The sequence below is a fragment of the Hemibagrus wyckioides genome, linkage group LG08, assembly GCF_019097595.1.
Source record: "Hemibagrus wyckioides isolate EC202008001 linkage group LG08, SWU_Hwy_1.0, whole genome shotgun sequence".
NCBI classification, from domain to species: Eukaryota; Metazoa; Chordata; class Actinopteri; order Siluriformes; family Bagridae; genus Hemibagrus; species Hemibagrus wyckioides.
The window spans coordinates 24,491,876-24,514,649 of record NC_080717.1 but is presented as its reverse complement, the minus strand read 5'-3'; the positions used below and the strand labels follow the sequence as shown (position 1 = coordinate 24,514,649).

Sequence of the window (22,774 nt, the reverse complement as noted above, 5' to 3'; positions counted from 1 at the left end):
AGCAGTTAGCAGTGAGGAGAACTCTGATGTTGCTATAGAAACAAGCTGGCGGCGATGCTGAAGTGTGAAGCAGTGTCAGGAGGAGAGCTTTAGCATCTGTCCCACAACATGGACAAAGCAGAAGGGTTTATCAGAGTTAGCCGAGGTTATCAGGCGAGATGCTGCACAGTAATCAACAAACTCCTCATTACTCTGCTTTTCTACTAGCTCTAGTGTGATACCGCAATCATCTCATCTCCAGCTAGCACCTCACTGCAGAACAGCTTTCAGACGAGCAGGGACGCATCTCGGGATATAGTTTAAAGCTCTGAAACTAGCTAAAATGTTAAGGCATATAAATTCCACTAAAGCAGCATCTAGACTCCTTATGATCTGAAAAACTGCACTTTGATACTAATATTCAAATAATATCAAGACAAACAAGACAACAGCTTGAAATAATGAGATAACTCAAGATAACCAGAAAACACAAGATAATAAGGTAATAATGCAAACTAATGCATTTATCATGGAATAGCAAGTTATTCCTTTGAAATAGTGAGATAATAAATTATTAGTGAGATAATAAATTAAGATAACAAGATAATGTAAAGTAGTGAATAATATTGGAGAAATATTCACATAACCTCTTAAAATAAGACGATGATAAATGATAGCTGAGTCTGTTCCTTTTGGTTTTTGCACTCTTGATGTCCTTCATATGCCCTTGTTTATTTTAATAAACAAGCCTGACTCCGCCCCTTTTCCGCCATTGGTTTGTTCTCCTGATGCCTGCACTTCTTCCTGTGTTTTTGTGTTTTCTGTCCCAACACTCACTGGTTTTCTCGCTTTTCTGATATCAGATTGTTTTAAAGTTTCTGTCCTGTGCTTTGACGCCGGATACAGACACAGGTTATGATTCTTTCACTTGACACTATAGACACACCTTTTTATGAAGAAGAAAACATTATTTGTGGCGTAAACAGATCAAAACCAATAAATCAGAAAATCTTTTTCCTGCTCCGAAACTTCACACCAAACCCCCTGAAGTGCTTTCCCAACATTTCCAAAAGTTTTTTTTTTTCCTATGCTATTGTACTTTGCCATTATGAGTTCCTTTACTGCACAGATTTCCCAGGAGTGCATTGTGGGTAACTGAGTCCGCTCAACCACGAGCTGCATTAGTAACAGTGGCTGCTTTTCCTCTACCGTATGAACCTGACCCAGATGTCACCCGGGACACGGCTGCAGCCTTCAGCAAACACATTAATTCTGAATATTAGACATTTCGTGCTTCGCCGAATGAACCGGCTTCATTATTAATGCCATCTTAGCTAATCAACAACCGCTAGCGCTGGGAATAAAGAAGAACTCTCGGGCATTCACGTGTGAGTTTACGCCACAGCGCAGGAGCGTGGTGAAGATCGAATCACTGAAACGAGTCAGTAAACTCTACAGTTTAGAAAAAAACAAACTCCCGGTCCAAGGCGTGTGTACGCTAACAGGACCTCGAACATATCGCTCTCTGCAAGTTAATAAGAGAAACAAATAAAAAAAGCTTTCATGTTACTGAGAAAGAATTGTACAAAGTGTGTATGATCTATTAGTCCATTCAATTTTAATTTAATTTATTTGTATAGAGCTTTTAACAATGGACATTGTCTCAAAGCAGCTTTACAAAAGCATAGAAAAATTATTATGGTCCCTGCTGATTGGTTTAAAAACAAAATAAAGTCCATATCTAATAAGATCTAAAATGTAAAAGTGCATAATAATAATAATAATAATAATAATAATAATAATACCAGCAATCTTCAGTTTTAAATGCAGTTATATAATGCAAAATAAAATAAGATAGTAAAAAAGGTGAATAATGCAACTGATAACAGTGGTGATATTATAATAAAACCAAGTAAAAAAAAATAGAATAATAAAAAGGTAACTCAAATTATATAATTTTATTTTTTATAAAATAAACGAATAAATATTTTAAATAAAAAAAAAAGTTATCCTTATCCAGAGGTTAAATAAAATAACATAAAAAAAACATAAAATAAAAAAAAATTCAATTATAAACAAACAGAAGGGTTAAGTAAATAATATAAATAATATAAATAAATAAATAAATAAATAAATAAATATTCGCTACTTGGTCTAATTTTTTTCTTCTGAATTTGGGTTCTGGTTCTGAGAATTTCTTTTTTCTGGCTCTGGATGATGTCCTGGTTAATTGACTCCATTTGGGCTGAGAGGGATATTGTGTACGTTTGATTTTTCATTAAATAATCCATTTTAAACAGCAGTATCGTGGTGTATTTTCCTCCAGGCCTGAGCGGCGGTGAGCGCGGGGAGCATCAGGAGCCATTTTTCAGCGCAGTGTAGCAGCTCGCTGATGGAAACGCGTCTTATCTCCGTCTCTTCTATTGGATTAAATTTCCTGCTTTTAGGAGCCCGAAACCTTCGCAGCCTCCATTTAATTTGTTGCTTTGAAAATAGCCAAGTGTGTTTATTGTGCTGTCGAGGCAGCAGTTTTCCCCTCGCAGCCCAGTGTTGTTTACGTCCCCAGTGTTCTCTTCATCACACTGTCGCACACACACTCTCGCTAAAATCACTTCCTCTCTCTTTTTCTCTCTCTTTCCTGCAGAAATTTATCCAAGAACCCTCTGACTACTCTTTCCTGGCAGCTTTTCCAGAATCTGCAGCTTATCGATCTGTAAGTGACGTCTGGCTTTCTTTTCCTCCTTCTCTCTCGCTCTCTCTCTCTCTCTCTCTTTCTGTATCTCTGTCTCTGTCTGTGTGTGTGTGTGTGTGTGTGTGCGTTTGTGTGAGTGTTTCACACGCACCACTTGTCAGTATTGATTTTACTTTTGTAACACTCTTTCTCATTGTGCAGTTGAATGGAGTGTGTGTGTGTGTGTGTGTGTGCTCATCAAAAGTGTCAATAATTCTGCATTAACTCCTCAGACAACTTTTCATTTCATCAGGAAGTGTGTGAGTGAATAAAATGTAAAACACACCTGGTGAAGGAGGCGTGGCCTTTGCACCTGCCAGTATTTGTGAAAAAGTGTGAACTTGGCATTATTATCCTCAGTGAAAAAGCTGTAGCTTCTCTAATTGAAGCAGGGGCGTGGCCTGTGCGCCTGTCAATCTCAGTGGAGAAGGCGTGGCTTGTGTACCTTTCAGTCTCAGTGGGGAAGGTGTGGCTTGTGCACCTGTCAGTCTCAGTGGGGAAGGTGTGGCTTGTGCACCTGTCAGTCTCAGTGGAGAAGGTGTGGCTTGTGCACCTGTCAGTCACAGTCGAGAAGGTGTGGCTTGTGCACCTGTCAGTCTCAGTGGAGAAGGTGTGGCTTGTGCACCTGTCAGTCTCAGTGGAGAAGGTGTGGCTTGTGCACCTGTCAGTCTCAGTGGAGAAGGTGTGGCTTGTGCACCTGTCAGTCTCAGTGGAGAAGGTGTGGCTTGTGCACCTGTCAGTCACAGTGGAGAAGGTGTGGCTTGTGCACCTGTCAGTCTCAGTGGAGAAGGTGTGGCTTGTGCACCTGTCAGTCTCAGTGGAGAAGGTGTGGCTTGTGTACCTGTCAGTCTCAGTGGAGAAGGTGTGGCTTGTGCACTTTTCTTTCCCAGTAAAAGCGTGACCTGTGCACATGTAACTGATAGTAAAACAGTTGTGGCCCCTACACCTGCACTCCAGTCCCAGTCAAGCAGGCGTGGCATCATTATTAATAAAGGAGGCGTGGCCTCTTTACCTGTCAGTACTAGTGAGAATGCCATGATTCGTGAATCTGTCAGTTACAGTAAAGGAGGTGTGGCTTCTACAACTGACAGTCCTAGTGCAGGGAGGTATGTTAAATGTAGCTGTCAATCATAGTGAAGGAGGTGTGGCCTTTGCTTGTCAGAATTTATTAAAATGAATATTGTGGTTATGAAACACGTCTGCAATCAGAAGTCTGTAAGAACCAAATGAAATCTTTTCATCTTCTCCTGCAGCCTTTAGCAGAATCAGCACATGTATGTTCTCTAAGATCAGCAGAGTTCAGCCTCGTGTGTGTGTGTGTGTGTGTGTGTGTGTGTGGAGGGAATAGACTCAGCGTGGTATTTTAAGTGCAGGAAGCAGGACATGTTCCTCAGAGGAGCAGATTCCTCTCCTCCACTGGGTTAGCGTGTCCTTTATCACCATCTCTGAGGGGACGGAGACGTTGGTGAGAAATATACGTTATTTCATCGTCCTTAAAGTAAAGACATTAATAACGCTGTCGTGTCCGAGAAGAGCGCGACCTCGTGCTGAGTGCGCTAGCCTGAGTGCGTTAAAAACAACAGCTTCCACTCCATTAACTCATTAATGATTAGGAAAAAGCATCAAATAAATGTATTTATTTATGTGAGAGCTGTCCTCGTGGGCGTGGCTTTGTGATTTAATAATCAGTCTTGATTGACAGCCTGCTTCTTGACTCATTTCTGCTCATTTATTCTAAATGTAGCCAGCAGAAATTGATCGAGTTAGCACAGTAGGCTAGCTTTCACTCGCTAGATTAGCTTTTGTTTGCTAGGTTAGCTTTTTTATGAATGTATTAGTTTTTGATTGCTAGGCTAGTTTGTGGTTTGCTTTCACTCCCTGTATATATTTTTATTCTTATTAAGTTAGCTTTTGATGCTAGGTTTGCTTTTATTCAGTAATCTGCTTTAGCTTGATCGTTTTTTGTTACATGCTAGTTTAGTGTATTTGCTAGTATTCCATTATTTGTTAGTTTTGTTGCTTGTTAGTGTTTTGTTAATTGGCATTTGACACGCTAGTTTCCTGACTTTGCTAGTTTCTTGTCACTTGCTAGCTTTCTGTCACTTGCTAGATTTTGTTACTTGCTAGCTTTCTGTCATTTGCTTGTTTTTGTCACTTGCTAGCTTTCTGTCACTTGCTAGCTTTCTGTCACTTGCTAGTTTTTGTCACTTGCTAGATTTAGTCACTTGCTAGCTTTCTGTTACTTGCTAGTTTTCTGTCACTTGCTAGCTTTCTGTCGCTTGCTAGATTTTGTTACTTGCTAGCTTTCTGTCACTTGCTAGATTTTGTTACTTGCTAGCTTTCTGTCACTTGCTAGATTTTGTTACTTGCTAGCTTTCTGTCATTTTCTAGCTTTCTGTCACTTGCAAGCTTTCTGTCACTTGCTAGCTTTCTGTCACTTGCTAGATTTTGTTACTTGCTAGCTTTCTGTCACTTGCTAGATTTTGTTACTTGCTAGCTTTCTGTCATTTTCTAGCTTTCTGTCACTTGCAAGCTTTCTGTCACTTGCTAGATTTTGTTACTTGCTAGCTTTCTGTCACTTGCTAGATTTTGTTACTTGCTAGCTTTCTGTCACTTGCTAGATTTTGTTACTTGCTAGCTTTCTGTCATTTTCCAGCTTTCTGTCACTTGCTAGATTTTGTCACTTGCTAGCTTTCTGTCACTTGCAAGCTTTCTGTCACTTGCTAGATTTTGTCACTTGCTAGCTTTCTGTCACTTGCTAGCTTTCTGTCACTTGCTAGTTTTTGTCACTTGCTAGATTTAGTCACTTGCTAGCTTTCTGTTACTTGCTAGTTTTCTGTCACTTGCTAGCTTTCTGTCGCTTGCTAGATTTTGTTACTTGCTAGCTTTCTGTCACTTGCAAGCTTTCTGTCACTTGCTAGCTTTCTGTCACTTGCTAGATTTTGTTACTTGCTAGCTTTCTGTCACTTGCAAGCTTTCTGTCACTTGCTAGTTTTTGTCACTTGCTAGCTTTCTGTCGCTTGCTAGATTTTGTTACTTGCTAGCTTTCTGTCACTTGCAAGCTTTCTGTCACTTGCTAGCTTTCTGTCACTTGCTAGATTTTGTTACTTGCTAGCTTTCTGTCACTTGCAAGCTTTCTGTCACTTGCTAGTTTTTGTCACTTGCTAGCTTTCTGTCACTTGCTAGCTTTCTGTCACTTGCTAGATTTTGTTACTTGCTAGCTTTCTGTCACTTGCAAGCTTTCTGTCACTTGCTAGTTTTTGTCACTTGCTAGCTTTCTGTCACTTGCTAGCTTTCTGTCACTTGCTAGCTTTCTGTCACTTGCTAGATTTTGTTACTTGCTAGCTTTCTGTCACTTGCAAGCTTTCTGTCACTTGCTAGCTTTCTGTCACTTGCTAGATTTTGTTACTTGCTAGCTTTCTGTCACTTGCAAGCTTTCTGTCACTTGCTAGTTTTTGTCACTTGCTAGCTTTCTGTCACTTGCTAGCTTTCTGTCACTTGCTAGCTTTCTGTCATTTTCTAGCTTTCTGTCACTTGCTAGATTTTGTCACTTGCTAGCGTTCGGTCACTTGCTAGCTTTCTGTCACTTGCTAGCTTTCTGTCATTTGCTAGTTTTTGTCATTTGCTAGCTTTCTGTCATTTTCTAGATTTCTGTCACTTGCTAGATTTTGTCACTTGCTAGCGTTCAGTCACTTGCTAGCTTTCTGTCACTGGCTAGATTTTGTCAGTGAATTCTCTTGGAGCAGTGTGACTAATATTGTGTTAGTGTTTTCTGTCTGCTGAAGTGTTCAGGGTTCTTGTTAGCCCTCACATTCTTTGGGTTCTGGCGGTGTTTAAAATGTCTCTGTTTCCCCTCGCGGCTGTTTGAGTGTCTCGAGACCTTTCAGTCCTTCACAGCTGTCAGTCAAGTGAACGGAGAGACGAATAAACAACTTCACACACAGTAATGGAGGGCAGAGAGACACAACCTCCGGCTCAATTATCAGCATGAAGATGTGTTAGAACCTCCCTGGAGAACATCCAAGAACCTGTCAGATATGTGAGGAATGTGTGTGTGTGTGTGTGTGTGCATTTCTGATATGTGTTTTATTTTAGAATCAGTGTGTACATTTTCATCACAACTTTTCAGTTCACACTTGCAGAACTGTTCCCTCTGGAACCCTACAGAGGTTCTCCTTTTTTTTAAGTTTCCATGTAGAACCCTTTGACTGTGTTTCTCTGTAGAAATGGGTCCAGACTAGAGCCATTTTAGGAGACTAATGAACTTTAAAGTCTGATGCATTGGAGCAGTATGGATTCTTCAGTTATCTCTCTAGAGGTGATTGAAGGTTCTATGTGGTACACTATAGCATATAGCAGAGTGTTTTCATATCAGAAAGGGTTCTTTGTTCTACAGAACAACAAGCACATACACAAAAGGTTAAATGTGGAAAAGTTCTTCAGTTGCCTGTCTGGAGAAACTTTTCAAGGTTTTATATAGAAGCCTGAGAGAGAGACTTCTCCATCAGAAAGGGTTCCATGCTAATGCTACTTTAGGAGACGTAGAACCACTAACTACAGAATCCTGACAAACCCCAGTTGTCCTTCTGTGTAGTGGAACATCTGTGTAGAACTCTACAACAAAGTGTTTTCTTATCTATAACGGTTCCAACCACTTATTTTGGAAGCCAAGAACCCTTATTATCCATGAAAGCATTAAAGAACCCTTGAAGAGCCCTGATGTTCTAAGAGTGTGTGTATTTTGCAGATTAAGTGTATGTTACCGACTCCACATGATCTCTGTCAGGCGTTCATTCAGCTCTGGTCCTTCGAGCTTTCTTCGAGGGTTCATTATGGGGTTAATTGGGAAGTTAAGGGTTCTTAGTGTTCAGAAAAAGGTTCTCTTTGGAACCTTTTCTAAAAGGGAAACTTTTTATCAGTTGCATTCAGTTGAACAAAATCAAGTCACTGAAGAAAATAGAAATCAATTTGTTTTAAAGAAACCTTCCACTGTTTGTGTTTTGAGTTCTAAGTAAAAGAACCATTAAGGGTTCTAGAGCTTAATGAGTTTTTGATACTTTTTTTTAAATGCTGTTTCTCAACTTAAAGATAAAACTAAAATGAAAATTAAAAACAAAAAAGAATAAGCAAGAAAAAGACTATAGCTGTTCATGTTTTATGGCTTTACAGAGTGGAAAATGAACACACACACACACACACACACACACACACTGAGAGAACCCAGGTGCTGGTCCAGAAGGCCAAGGTCAGGAAAATCCACTGACTGAAACCCAGAGCACTCTCCAGTTTGATTTCTAACACGAAAGCAAAAACACAAGGAGAAAAAAAATCCAGACTGTTAAATCAGTAGCGCAGATGTGCACAGTGTGTTCTCAGTCAGAAACACACACACACACACACACACACACACACACAGTGTGATTGAGAATGAGAGAGAAAATGGGCGAGAAATGAGCGCGAGTAATGGAGAGAGGAGAAAATTGAGCCACAAAGCGCTCTCATTTCCAGAGTTGAACCAAATCCTCATTTTCTGCTGTTTATTTCACACAAACTCATCACACACACACACACACACACTGATGTGTCCTCTCTCACACACACACACACACACACTGATGTGTCCTCTCTCTCACACACACACACACACACTGATGTGTCCTCTCTCACACACACACTGATGTGTCCTCTCTCACACACACACTGATGTGTCCTCTCTCACACACACACACACACACACTGATGTGTCCTCTCTCTCACACACACACACACACACTGATGTGTCCTCTCTCACACACACACTGATGTGTCCTCTCTCACACACACACTGATGTGTCCTCTCTCACACACACACACACACACTGATGTGTCCTCTCTCACACACAAACACACACTGATGTGTCCTCTCTCACACACACACACACACACACACTGATGTGTCCTCTCTCACACACACACACACACACTGATGTGTCCTCTCTCACACACAAACACACACTGATGTGTCCTCTCTCACACACACACACACACACTGATGTGTCCTCTCTCACACACACACTGATGTGTCCTCTCTCACACACACACTGATGTGTCCTCTCTCACACACACACACACACACTGATGTGTCCTCTCTCACACACACACACACACACTGATGTGTCCTCTCTCACACACACACACACACTGATGTGTCCTCTCTCTCACACACACACACACACACACACACACTGATGTGTCCTCTCTCACACACACACACACACTGATGTGTCCTCTCTCACACACACACTGATGTGTCCTCTCTCACACACACACTGATGTGTCCTCTCTCACACACACACACACACACTGATGTGTCCTCTCTCACACACACACTGATGTGTCCTCTCTCACACACACACACACACACTGATGTGTCCTCTCTCACACACACACTGATGTGTCCTCTCTCACACACACACACACACACACACACACTGATGTGTCCTCTCTCACACACACAAACACACTGATGTGTCCTCTCTCACACACACAAACACACACTGATGTGTCCTCTCTCACACACACACACACACTGATGTGTCCTCTCTCTCACACACACACACACACACACTGATGTGTCCTCTCTCACACACACACACACACACTGATGTGTCCTCTCTCACACACACACACACACACTGATGTGTCCTCTCTCACACACAAACACACACTGATGTGTCCTCTCTCACACACACACACACACACACACACACTGATGTGTCCTCTCTCACACACACACACACACTGATGTGTCCTCTCTCACACACAAACACACACTGATGTGTCCTCTCTCACACACAAACACACACTGATGTGTCCTCTCTCACACACAAACACACACTGATGTGTCCTCTCTCACACACAAACACACACTGATGTGTCCTCTCTCACACACAAACACACACTGATGTGTCCTCTCTCACACACAAACACACACTGATGTGTCCTCTCTCACACACAAACACACACTGATGTGTCCTCTCTCACACACAAACACACACTGATGTGTCCTCTCCCACACACAAACACACACTGATGTGTCCTCTCTCACACACAAACACACACTGATGTGTCCTCTCTCACACACACACACACACTGATGTGTCCTCTCTCACACACACAAACACACACTGATGTGTCCTCTCTCACACACACACACACACACTGATGTGTCCTCTCTCACACACACAAACACACACTGATGTGTCCTCTCTCACACACAAACACACACTGATGTGTCCTCTCTCACACACAAACACACACTGATGTGTCCTCTCTCACACACAAACACACACTGATGTGTCCTCTCTCACACACACACACACACTGATGTGTCCTCTCTCACACACAAACACACACTGATGTGTCCTCTCTCACACACACACACACACTGATGTGTCCTCTCTCACACACAAACACACACTGATGTGTCCTCTCTCACACACAAACACACACTGATGTGTGTGTACTCTCTCACTGCTGTAATTGTCTGTAAATGTCTGTAATTCTTCTTTATTTTCTTTTTTATTATTTTTATTATTATTATTATTATTAATAATAATAAATATTTAAATGTATATTTAAATATACACAAAAAAAAAGTTTTTATTTATTTATTTATTTATTCATTCATTTATTTATCTATCTGTTGGTGTGCAGTGGTTAGATAAGCAGCGAGGATGAAGCGGTGCTGGTCTCAGTGATCTGATCTCCGGCATGTTGTGTGAAGAACAACACACTCGTAGGTTTCCACTGGGAGGATACGGATACGAGCTCGTTTACAGCCAGAGACACAAAGGCAGCAGATATCAGACAGGATTGTTCAGATCTGTTGACCTTTATCTAATCCTGGGGCTTTAAATAAATACCCAGAGCCCAGGAGTCTCTCAGCAGCAGCAGCAGCAGCAGGATCAGACGCTTTAAACACTTTGAGACGTGAAGAAATGAAAAGTTTCCACTTTCTGCCTTCAAGATTTTTTATTTATTTATTTATTTATTTATAGATTGATCAACATATATATATATATATTAATTTATTTGCATTATTCGAATTCACATAATTGGCTGCAGTATTTTAATCTTGGTCTTAACTGCATTTTTGTCTGGTTTTAAAAAGCTTCTTCGTATCTACACAGGAACAGAAAAAGAACATTTCAGATCTTTAGGTATTTTTCTTCCTGATTATTTTTTTTTCTTTCATCATTTCATATTACGCCAGCGTACATGAACTTTTTAAAACGCTTGACTTTGATTTAAGGGGAAAAAACGAGCCTCAGGTTAAAGAGTAAAATGTTTAGCGGTTTTTAAAAGAAACATTAAAGTTCCGTGATAAGCATCAGATCAAATAAACGTTAAAGCTCCTTTTTTCACTGCAGCTCATTTTCTCACCACCCTGCTTCTCTCATAATTAAACTTCACAATTCTCTACGTGAAGTAAATCCTCTTTTATCACACTTAGTATCCACAAAGGAGCCTTAAATTGAAGAAAAATGAATAGTTTTTATAGGATTAAAGACATTATTAGAGCATGTTATTATTCCTCTTTACGCACACAGCAGTTTTGCTTCTATTTCTTATGATTTAATAGATGAAATGTGCTTTTTAACTGTTTAGAGTTACAAGTAATGTTCTGTGCATGGTGTCTGAAAATGTAAGCTTCACCTCTGACACTGGAGACCCCCAGTGACTCACACCTTCATCCTCATCCTCGTCCACACCCTCATCCTCAACCTCATCCACACCCTCATCTACATCCTGATACTCAACCTCATCCACATCCTCATCCTTATCCTCATTCACATTCCCATCCACACCCTCATCTACCCCCTCATCCTCAACCTCATCCACATCCTCATCCACATTCTCCTCCATCCACATTCTCATCCACATCCTCATACTCATCCACAACCTCATCCCTGTCCTCATTCACATTCCCATCCACACCCTCATCTACCTCCCCGTCCTCAACCTCATCCACATCCTCATCCACATTCTCCTCCATCCACATCCTCATACTCATCCACAACCTCATCCCTGTCCTCATTCACATTCCCATCCACACCCTCATCTACCTCCTCAACCTCATCCTCAACCTTATCCACATTCTCATCCTTATCCACCTCCTCAACCTCATCCCTATCCTCATTCACCTTCTCATCCACACCCTCATCTACCTCGTCATCCTCAACCTCATCCATGTCCTCATACTCATCCACATTCTCATCTTCATCCACACCCTCATCTACCTCGTCATCCTCAACCTCATCCATGTTCTCATACTCATCCACATCCTCATCCCCACTCATATCCTCGTGCACATCCACATTCTCATCCACATCTTCATCCTCTCCCACACCCTCATCTTCATCCATATCCTCATCCTCAACCTCATCCATGTCCTCATACTCATCCACATCCTCATCCCCACTCATCTTCATCCACATCCTGAACATCATCCACATCCTTATACATATCCACAGCCTTATCTGCATCCACACCCTCCTTCTCATCCACACTCTCATCAACATGCTGAGATCAATATTACAGCATATATCTTGTTATACAGGCTGTGTGTGTGTGTGTGTGTGTGTGTGTGTGTGTGTGTAAACATGTGTCTTCCTGTTGATCGTAGGGAGAATAGTTGAATAATTCAGGAGAAATGTTAGGAGGCGAAATGCAGCAGAGTTTGTGCTAAAAAAAAAACCCAGTCACATCCATGAGCTTTATTTCATATCAGAATATCTCCATCAGTCCCTCCAGGATTCCACGATTTTGCAATCATAGACATAAACGTATATCCAAGCGAACTCTGCGATATTCTGAGGAACGTCTGTATTTTTTTTTTTTCAACATCATGCAGATTTGTGAAAGATTCGTGTGACATCATTAAAATGCGCATTCAGACAAATCCATCTTCCTTCACGTGTGGAACATGAGCACAGAACTCGGAGAAAATTCCTACTTTTGTGTCTGGGAGGAGTTTCAAAAAAAGAATCCTGTGATTTCAACTGTTCAAGTAGTTTTATGCAACAAAGCACAAAAAAACCCTCAAGTTACTTTGCAGATTTAAGAGAGATATTCTTCAGGAAATTGGTGGATCTGGCAATATAGAACTCATAAGCGAATAAAATAATTAAGCAGCAGAATAGAATTCTATGACAATTTTTTAAAATTATTATTTATCTTATTATTTGTTGGTTTTTATTTGCTTGGTTCTGTACACAGGGTATACCCAGTTCCCATAAATGAATGAATGAATGAATGAATGAATGAATGAATGAATGAATAAATAAATAAATAAATAAATAAATAAATAAATAAATTCTACAGGGACACTCTGGATCTGGCAACACTTTTATTAAACAGTCATACAATCAAAGAATGAATTAAAATGAAACTAAAACAATATAAAAACTCTCATTTTTCTGTGAAATAATTTTTTTCTCTAAGTGCATTTCTTTATTTTCCATTTATTTTTGCTGTATCTTATGATAATACAAAACAATTTTTATGGCTTATGATTTTTTTGTTTGTAGTAATCCTTTCGATTTTGGCATTTCAGATAGTCAGAGTTTAAGTTTTGAACTAAAACATAAATATTTTTTGTTCTGCATTTTATTTTTAAATAAAATAGGTTTTTAAATGACTTCCCACTCCCGCTTGCACACTGAGAAAACTTCAACATCCCTCCAGCACACACGCTGCTGAATACATCCAGCTGAGTAATTACTGCAGAATCCTAATTAAGTCACATCATCATCATCATCATCATCATCATCACCACCACCACCATCATCATCACCATCATCAGCTAAAATCTCAGTGTTAGTCATTTCAGCCGTTTTTGGCAGCATTATTCCTCCACATATCTCATTATAGTTTGAAGTAAACAAGCAAAACTTTGTGTGTGTGTGTGTGTGTGTTGTTACATTTCCAGCTCAGTGTGAAAAAAAGCACACTTTCTCTTGCTGTGTAAATTGGTGGTTTGGATCCCGAGCTTTAGCTCCATTTGGCTAATGTCTAACACCTGCGTGCTAATGAGTGCTAACACCACTGCTGTTTACTGATTCACATGGAGCTGGACACCTTGCAGTGCCTAACTCACAACCCTAACATCTTTTCCTTTAATCACACTCACACTTCTCAAACAATTAGCCAACATGCTAACAAGCAGCAGCCCTCGGATGTGCATGTGCACCTGAACAAGCTGAAATCCTATGCCCTTATATGGTAATAACATAGAATTCAGTATTGGAAGTCACCTCCTGAATGACATGATGAACAGGAGATCATGTGCATTCCCAGAGCAGGAGAAAAACATTCACTGAGCGAACAAGCTAACAAGAGTAGAATGAAATCTCACAAAGCAACAGAACACAAACCCTTACGCAAACATGATGAAAATGAAAAATGAAATTCTATGACTAAGTAATGCAACAGACGAGAATGACATGACCCTGTAAGGCAGCTGAATAGAATTAGGTGATAATAGAACTGCATGAATCCATGTGGTAGCCAAATAGAATCAAATATCCTAATAAAAGAGTGAAATAGAACTGCACAACCTAATAGGGCAACATAATAGAATTACATGACCCTGTAAGGCAGCCGAATAGAATTCCATATCGTAATTAGACAATGAAATAAAATTCTGTGCTCTAATGGTTTAGAGTTGCATGACCCAATGAGGTGGCTGAATAGAATTCTATACCCTATAAGAGGTATAGAATCCAAAATAGAATTGTATAACTTAATAAGGGAACAAAATAGAATTGCGTGACCTGCTAAGGCAGCCGAATAGAATTCTATACCCTAAAAGATTAAAAGTGCAAAACAGAATTGTATAACTTAAGGTGGAAACAAAATAGAATTACGTAGCCCGATAAAGCGCCTGGATAGAATTCTTTACCCCATAATAGCGACATAATAGAATTAGTAAAATACATGGCACTATACAGCAGTCGAATAGAATCAGTCTATGCCTGAATAAGACAATAGAATAGGATTACATGGCTTCTTAAGTTAGAATGACAGGACCGAATAATGCAGCTGAATAGAATTCTATGCACCAGTATGAAAGGAATTCTATAATCTGTCATGACAGTGTAACTGAATTACATAACCTAATAAGGCAGAAAAATAGAATTCTATGCCCTTTGAAGAGAGGAGTATAGCATTTTCTGGCCTAATATGGCAAAAAAGATAGAAACATGTGGCTGAATAATTCTGCAGAATAGAATTTCAACCCAGCAGTGCGACAGAATAAAATGTCCCAACTAAGAGAGATAGAATGGAGTTATCGTGCTCCCAGACATCTAATAATGCAGTAGGACAGAATTCTGTGGCCTAATAATAGAGAAAGGTGACTCAGTGAGAGCACAGCGCTGGTGAACTTCAGCAGGTGGTGAATTTCGTGGTGAATTTGTTTGGTGCTCCAGGTGTGTGACCGTGCCAGAGGTTCCGCTTCAGCGGGGCAGAGCGACTTCCTGTAGCCTCTCCGTGGGGAATCTCAGAGCGAAAGGAGCAGGGTTCATGCAAACACAGCAGACCTAGCATTTTCCCTGGCTTTGCTGCTGGCGTTCCATGTTTTTTTTTTTTCTTCCTTTAAACACTTGACATTGTCCCTGATTCCCGGCTGTGAGAGCCTGACACTTGACGCCTGACGCTTGACTCCAGCTCTGTTCTGGTAGCTGCTATCGTAGCTGCTGTCCGTGGTGCTGAAATTCCATCTATATGATAAATAACAGTGACATTCCAGTAAAATGTGGAATAAGATCCAGTTCCGTAATTTTTGTTTGTGTATTGCTTTAACCTGATCAAATAACCACAGTAAAGATTAAAAAAGTAAAAACATAATAGATACATTTATATAATAAATCTTCCTAATTTTCATTTAGTTTAAAGTGTTTTGGCACTCGATTGTGGGCCTATTTCATTTCTCTCCCCCTCTCTCTCTCTCTCTCTCTCTCTCTCTCTCGTATTTCTTATCGACTGTTGAACATCCACAGATAGACTGTGGTTCACGTTAATAAACTCTTAACATTCTCCATTTTCCGTGACACAAAGCGAATAATACAGGGAAGTTCAGTTGACATTCAGACAAGAACACATTTGTATTTTACCAGGTCAATTCTTGCCTTTTAGTATATTTATAAGTAACTAGTTAAATAAAAACAAAGTTGTGGCCTTATAAGACAGTAGAACTGGGTGAGTGTGAGTTCAGTGTGAAACAGAATGAAAGATAAAGGTACATTTTCTGTGTTATTATTTTATAAATCGTGTTTTTAATACCCCTCCTGAAACCATGAGTGGCTTCTGACCAGCACAAGTGAGCAAAGCAAACAAAGCGTTTTAAATCACTGTCAAATTTTAGGTGCTGTTCAAATTATTCATAAAGTGTTAGATTTGACACAATGTCATACCCCTCCCCATCCCACCCCCCACGCAAGTGAGGTTAAGTGAGGTTTTCTGGTTATTTCTGGAAACATTTCAGTTTTGTTGCTAATAAATATACCTCTGAATGCAATTCAGCCTCTGCAAATGATCCAAAATGCAGCTGTGTGACTTGTTTTCAACCTTCCTTAGTTCTCCCACACCACCCCACTGCTGTGCTCCTCCACTGGCTTCATCAGCTGCATTAGATTCAAAATACTGATACTTGCCTACAAAGCCAAGAATGGCCCAGCACCCTCTTACCTCAAAGCTCTTATTACTCCTCACACTGCATCTCGTTTCCTCAGATCTACTAGCACTGCTGGACTGGTCCCACCATCTCTCAGGGTAAAAGGTAGATATACATCTAGACTCTTCTCTGTTCTGGCACCGAGGTGGTGGAATAAACTTCCCATAGATGTCCGAACAGCTGAGTCACTGACTGTCTTCAAACGCCGGATGAAGACCTTCCTCTTCCTGAAGCATTTAAACTAGCTACAGTGTTAATGTTTTCATTGATAGAGACTTCAAAGCACTCTTGTACGTCACTCTGGATAAGTGAGTCTGCCACATGCCAGAAATGTAAATGTAAATACATTTATATACTTTATACTTTTATATAGTTTAATGACACTTAGTTAAATGATACATATTAGTTTAAAAAAACCTCCATTTACAGAGAGAGAGAGAGATGGAGAGAGAGAGACACAGAGAGAGAGAGAGTGAGGATGGTGCCATGCCTCATGCTGTCAATCATTCTGGATTTATAGGTTGATTGGCTCCTCTGGAATTTTAATTAGGGAGAGAATAAGATGGCCTGGTTCTGTCTGACAGCATGGTTCTGTCTGATGACATTGTTCTGTCTGATGGCATAGTTCTGTCTGATGATATGGTTCTGTCTGATGACATGGTTCTGTCTGATGACGTGGTTCTGTCTGATGACATGGTTCTGTCTGATGACGTGGTTCTGTCTGATGGCGTGGTTCTGTCTGATGACATGGTTCTGTCTGATGGCATGATTCTGTCTGATGGTGTGGCTCTGTCTGATGACATGGTTCCGTCTAATGGCGTGGTTCTGTCTGATAACATGGTTCTATCTGATGATGTGGTTCTGTGCTCTGTTGTGAAAGTGAGCAGCTCCAGAGCGTAATTTCTGAAGGTTTTCAGGTCTGAAACAGACATTTACATATGCATGTCTTGATATTTTCCATCTCTCCTGCACTCACCTTTGAGTAAGTTCGAGTACCTCAGTCTTCACAAGAGTCTACACAGCTGTCAGTCATTCCAGATTCATCCGTCTATCGGCTCATCTGCCGTTTTCATTAGAGAAGAAAAGAAGATTGCTTTTTTTGACATATTTGTGAGTGATGCACTCACTCGGAGCAGCGCAGTCCGATGTTAAAATCTGTGAAGGTTGACGTAATCTTTTAGTATCCTCATCAGAACCAAGAAGCAGTGATTTACGCAGGATTTCATATCCAACAGCTTTCAATGGCGAAAAAAAGACAAGCAAACAATCCAATGAGCCGAGGCAAAATCCAACATGCAGGTGAGATGAGACCAGTTAGTCAAAATCACCACTGTGTGAAATCAGTCTGACTGAGAAAAGACGGAAACACAATAATCATGAGATCGAGGAAGAGACAAAGGGATTAGAAACAAACAGCAAACGCAGATGCTGTAAAGTCGGAAAATGGGCGTGGCTAATGGTCAGAAGAGTTCCTGGAAGGATAAGTCGTTATGAACAGAAATGGAGAAAGTCGTGTCCAAGATCTCGAAGTCTAGAAGTAAACTCGTCCTGTTTGGAGAATCGGTGTGTAATTCATCCTTGTTGAGGGAAAATCTATTTTCTGAAAATATTGACATCTTTGACACGGTGTTTTGCTCGTTTGTTTTCTTGAGCGTCTGTTTGTTGAGTATTTATTCTCCTCAGAAATGCAGTTTGTGACATCTCACACTGGTGTATTGTGGGGTTCGGTGGTAAACACTTTTTTTTTTTATTCCTCTAGTCGATTGATTTTGTGTGTCTGTGTGTGTGTGTGTGTGTGTGTGTGTACGTGTGTGACATGCAGTTTGATTGATAATTAGATTCCGATGACTACTGGGAGCTAAATGTGTAATTATGGCATGATTAAACAGAGCCTTCTCATGTGGGATCAGACTAACGATGCTGGAAAGCTGAGTGGAAGAACAATCCTGAGCGACGTGACATTCTCCACATGGGGTTTATTATCTCAGCAAGGTCCATACGCATGCACACACATGCACACACACACACACACACACTGTATGACTCTACACAAGCCAACGCTGTTGTAGTAATAATCAGCATTAGCATGGGGATTGCTACTGATGTTTAGTTTTTGTGTGTAATCTGGCTTCGTGTATCATGCCCACACAAGGCATGACCTTTGGCCTGTGTCACATGACCCTTGCTTTGGTTGCTATTCCCTGTGTAGGTTATTGTTTTATAAATGAAACCTGCATTGCAGAGGAGATGAGCTTGCTGTGGTTTATGTTATTGCATGTATGAATATTTCAGATCTGACAGTAATAAACATTGAAATATGACAATAATATGAATAAACATCTGTGCTAGGTTTCCTTAAATACAAACAAACAAATAAACAACATTTTTAACATTAAATTCTGACCTGGAGATGAATATAAACATCTACAGACAGTAATAATGAAAAGAAGAAACTACATGTCCATTTAAAGCAGCTTTAGTAGCCAGGCTAACGGTTTCACACACACACTCGTAAACACAAAATCGTATATTGGTTTCAGTCAGTAAAAAATCTACACCTGGTCTGTTTTTTTTTTTTGAGGAGGAGGAGGAGGTGGTCCATAATGAGATGGTCCTATGTTCTCAGTGTTATTCTGTGTGCTCACAGTTCTCTGTGGGCTCATTAACATTTTTCTGGAAGCATCAACTCAGTGTTCCCATGGCTCAGCGTTCCCAGGGTATTCCCATTGTCCTATATATCATTACAGCCGTATAATCCCATTGTCCTCTGTTCCCATTGAGCTACTGTACATTCCTCTGCTGCTTTATTTCCAGGATATATATTTCCATGTGTGTGTGTGTATGGGGGGTGGGGGGTGGGGTGGGCACATCTGCATAACTTCTCCAGAGTTGGGGGTCTAATTCCTGCCTCTGCCATGTGTGTGTGGAGTTCTCCCCATACCTTAGGGGTTTCCTCAAGGTATTCTGCTTTCCTTCACCAGGTCAGAGACATGCATGGTAGACTTGTCTATATTATCCACAGTGTGTGAGTGTGTGTGATTGTGCCCTGTGATAGACTGCCATCCTGTCCAGGGTGTTCCCTGCCTTGGGCCCTGAGTCTCATGAGATAGACTTCAGGTTCCCAGTAGGAAAAGCAGTGTAGAAAATAGATAGATGGATGGATGGATATTTCCCTGTCCCTGGGTCTGTACAGCTATATACAACATTCCTAGATATTTTCTGTATGTTTCCAGAGTTCTTTCTTCCCAAATTGTTCTCAACATTCCCAATGCCTAAGACTCCCAACGTTCTCACAGCCCTATATTGTTTTTCTCACACTTCCTAGGAAATGTTCCCATCTTTCCATGTTTGTGTAAATCCACAATACCCAAATATTCCCATGGTCAGACATCCAACAGGAATATACTATGCCCAGGGTTCTATACACCCTATGGAGCTACAAAGCCAGAGATCTCCATATCTCCATTTTTCTGTATCTCTACAGCTTTATCATTCCAATAATATGTTTCCTGAGTCATAAGATCCCATGACTCTATGTATCCTTGGTCCTGTGTTCCCAAATAATCCCATTTCCCCAGTGTTCTGCATTTCAGTTGCTCTATACTCCGAGTGTTGTATATTTCCATGCCCCTGTGATTCTACAGCTATATAATTCCAAATGTCCCATATCTCCAAGTGACCTTCTGTATGTTCCCAGAGTCATATATGTCCATGGTCCTGTATAGCTAAGTCCAGATCTTGTGGTCAAAAGACCATGTGTTTGCTTTACATTCCAGTGGCTCTACATTCTCAGGATTGTTCACTGCGTCATTTTCCCATTGCCATAACCAGGATCATACCATTTGCTCAGGTCCCGATGTTTGCTCACTGAAGACATATATGTTACCAGGCTTCTGTCTTTTCACAGGGAGCCACGTTTCCATTGTTCCAAGTGTACCATATTCCACCATATTGTCTTTTGTGCTCTTACCCAATTGCTCCTAGTTTCTGTCTTCCCAGTCTCAGGAAGTCTTCCCAGAAACAGTTTTGTTTCCAGGTCATCATTCTCCAGGATTCTATGTTTATAAGCCTATTCTAGGCCATTCTATAATGTATCTATGGTCCTATACTACAGTTTATCAGGATCCCATGTTTCCTGGGCACATTGTGACCATGGTTCCATGTTCCATGTACAGTTTAAATTTCCCGGGACACAGTTCTCCTGGGTTCCTTGCTTCCAGGAACCTGTTTTGCCAGGTCACCATTTTCAGAGATTCACATTTTTATCCTTTATTGCATTGTTCACTTGGTTCAGTGTTTCCTGGCTATTGTGTTCCCAGGGCACAATGTTTCAGGGGTTCTATGTCCCCACAGCATGATGTTTCAGGGTCTTATTTTCCCATTTGATTTGTTTCCCAGAGCTCCATGTGTCCAAGGTCTTGTGTTTCCAGGGCATTATATTTCCAAGGTCCCATGTTCATATTCCCTTTGGTTCCCAGGCCACAGTGTTTCAGGGGGTCCATAACTCCATGGCATGGTGTTTCCATGGTTCTATGTTTCCATTCTCTTTGTTTCCTAGAGCTTCATGTTTCCCGAGTCTTCCAGTTCCTGGTGTCAGATTCCTGTCCAGCCTTAATACACTTTCCAAAGAAACCCTGACCATAGACATTCTTTTCCGAAGTCCTTCACAAATTCTTCTTTCACACTAAAGGAACATCAGACCCTCAGAACCCAGATACACTTCTTTTAAATTGCACTTTCCTCAAACAGCTGCAGTATATGTAATAATCTTTTCTATGTGCCTTCGAATAGGTGGCTGTAAGACATTATGGTACTTAGCCTTGCTAACTAATCTTAAATGTGCACCTCGAGCTAGTTAGCGAATTGACGAATAAGAATACAAATGTTAGACAAAACTTAGCTGAAAAGTACACAGTGTACATCATACATAGTGGTGTGGATTAAGTCAAAGAAATAATGGATAAATCTGTATCTGTGTGATGGATGGTCACCAGGGCTACTGCTGTTAGCTACACTGACTAATCATAGCTTAGTGTTTATTCTCTGTCTCTGTGCAAGGTGTTAATTGAAGGGCTGTTAGCACAGAGCAGGGATTTCAGTAAGTACAGGGACTTTACCAGCTCATTATCCTATACATATAGCTGACATTTCCGAGGCGAGTCTGGAGACCTCGGGGGAACGTACCGTAAACTGTACACACTCGCACAAGCAGCTAATTATTTATGCAAAGACACCAGCAAGGACACTAATGAAAATGAATCTGGACAGAGAGACTAATAAGTTTAGGGTGAGAAGGTTATTATTTTTTTGGTTTTATTCTCAATACTTTCATATTGGAAATCTTTTCCATCCGTGGCTGAAGTGCAAGCACATGTTTAATGCATGGCTAACACACAGGTCGATGCTAGACTCAGGCAAGTCTCCAATCCTCCTGTCCTCTAGTTGACCTTCCACAAGGCTAATCAGATGTTTTATTCATGTTTGCTAATGAAATAGTTAAGCTCTGTGCTAAGCCAATGCTAAAGCAGCAATTTCGGTAAAAAAAAAGCTAAATGTCAGACATACCAGGGCATCTTGGTGAAATAAGTTGGCTGAAAAAGTGTACAGAAGTGAACTGCTCTTTATTCTCCATGGAGCTGGGAGGCTAACGTAGCTAAAAAGCTAACAAACTGGTGTAAAAAAACAAAACAAAACAAAACAAAACAAAACACATGGCTACTGTGAAAGCACACCCAGTTTTCTAACCACAATCAGCTTTACTCCATGAGAAAGAGAAAACCCCGCCCACTTTGACCCCGTCTTCCAAAGAGTCCAGGTTTAATGAATACAGACGATAATAAATACATTTAAAATAAACCTCATCTATTTAAATGCTGGATTTTTCATTTATTAATGTTCTTTGATATAAAACAGATTTAACTGTAAAACTTTATATTTTTATTAAGTAACTAAAATGTGAACTAGGAATAAACATTCATTTTATCACTTCCTTCTTTCTTTTCTTTGTTCTATGTTTCTTTGATCTATCTATCTATCTATCTATCTATCTATCTATCTATCTATCTATCTATCTATCTATCTATCTATCTGTCTGTCTGTCTGTCTGTCTGTCTGTCTGTCTGTCTGTCTGTCTGTCTGTCTATTTATCTGTCTATCTTTCTATCAATCTATCTGACTGTCTATCTATCTATCTATCTATCTATCTATCTGTCTGTCTGTCTGTCTGTCTGTCTGTCTGTCTGTCTGTCTGTCTGTCTGTCTATGAATCCACCAGCTCCAATCTTTTCAGCCCTAATTTTTCTTTCTTTCTTTCTTTCTTTCTTTCTTTCTTTCTTTCTTTCTTTCTT

General features: G+C 40.4%; 1 protein-coding gene across 2 annotated transcripts in view; it reads left to right on the top strand.

Moving 5' to 3' along the window:
- ntrk3a (neurotrophic tyrosine kinase, receptor, type 3a) overlaps positions 1-22,774 on the top strand; it is a 194,778-nt gene that overhangs the window by 87,213 nt on the left and 84,791 nt on the right. The window contains exon 4 of one of the 2 annotated variants that reach the window (XM_058398039.1): positions 2,624-2,692. The exons of the other annotated variant lie outside the window; for it this stretch is intronic. Within the exon in view, the coding sequence (XP_058254022.1) occupies positions 2,624-2,692 (69 nt within the window). The remainder of the gene's footprint in view (positions 1-2,623; positions 2,693-22,774) is intronic. 2 annotated transcript variants of the gene reach the window in all.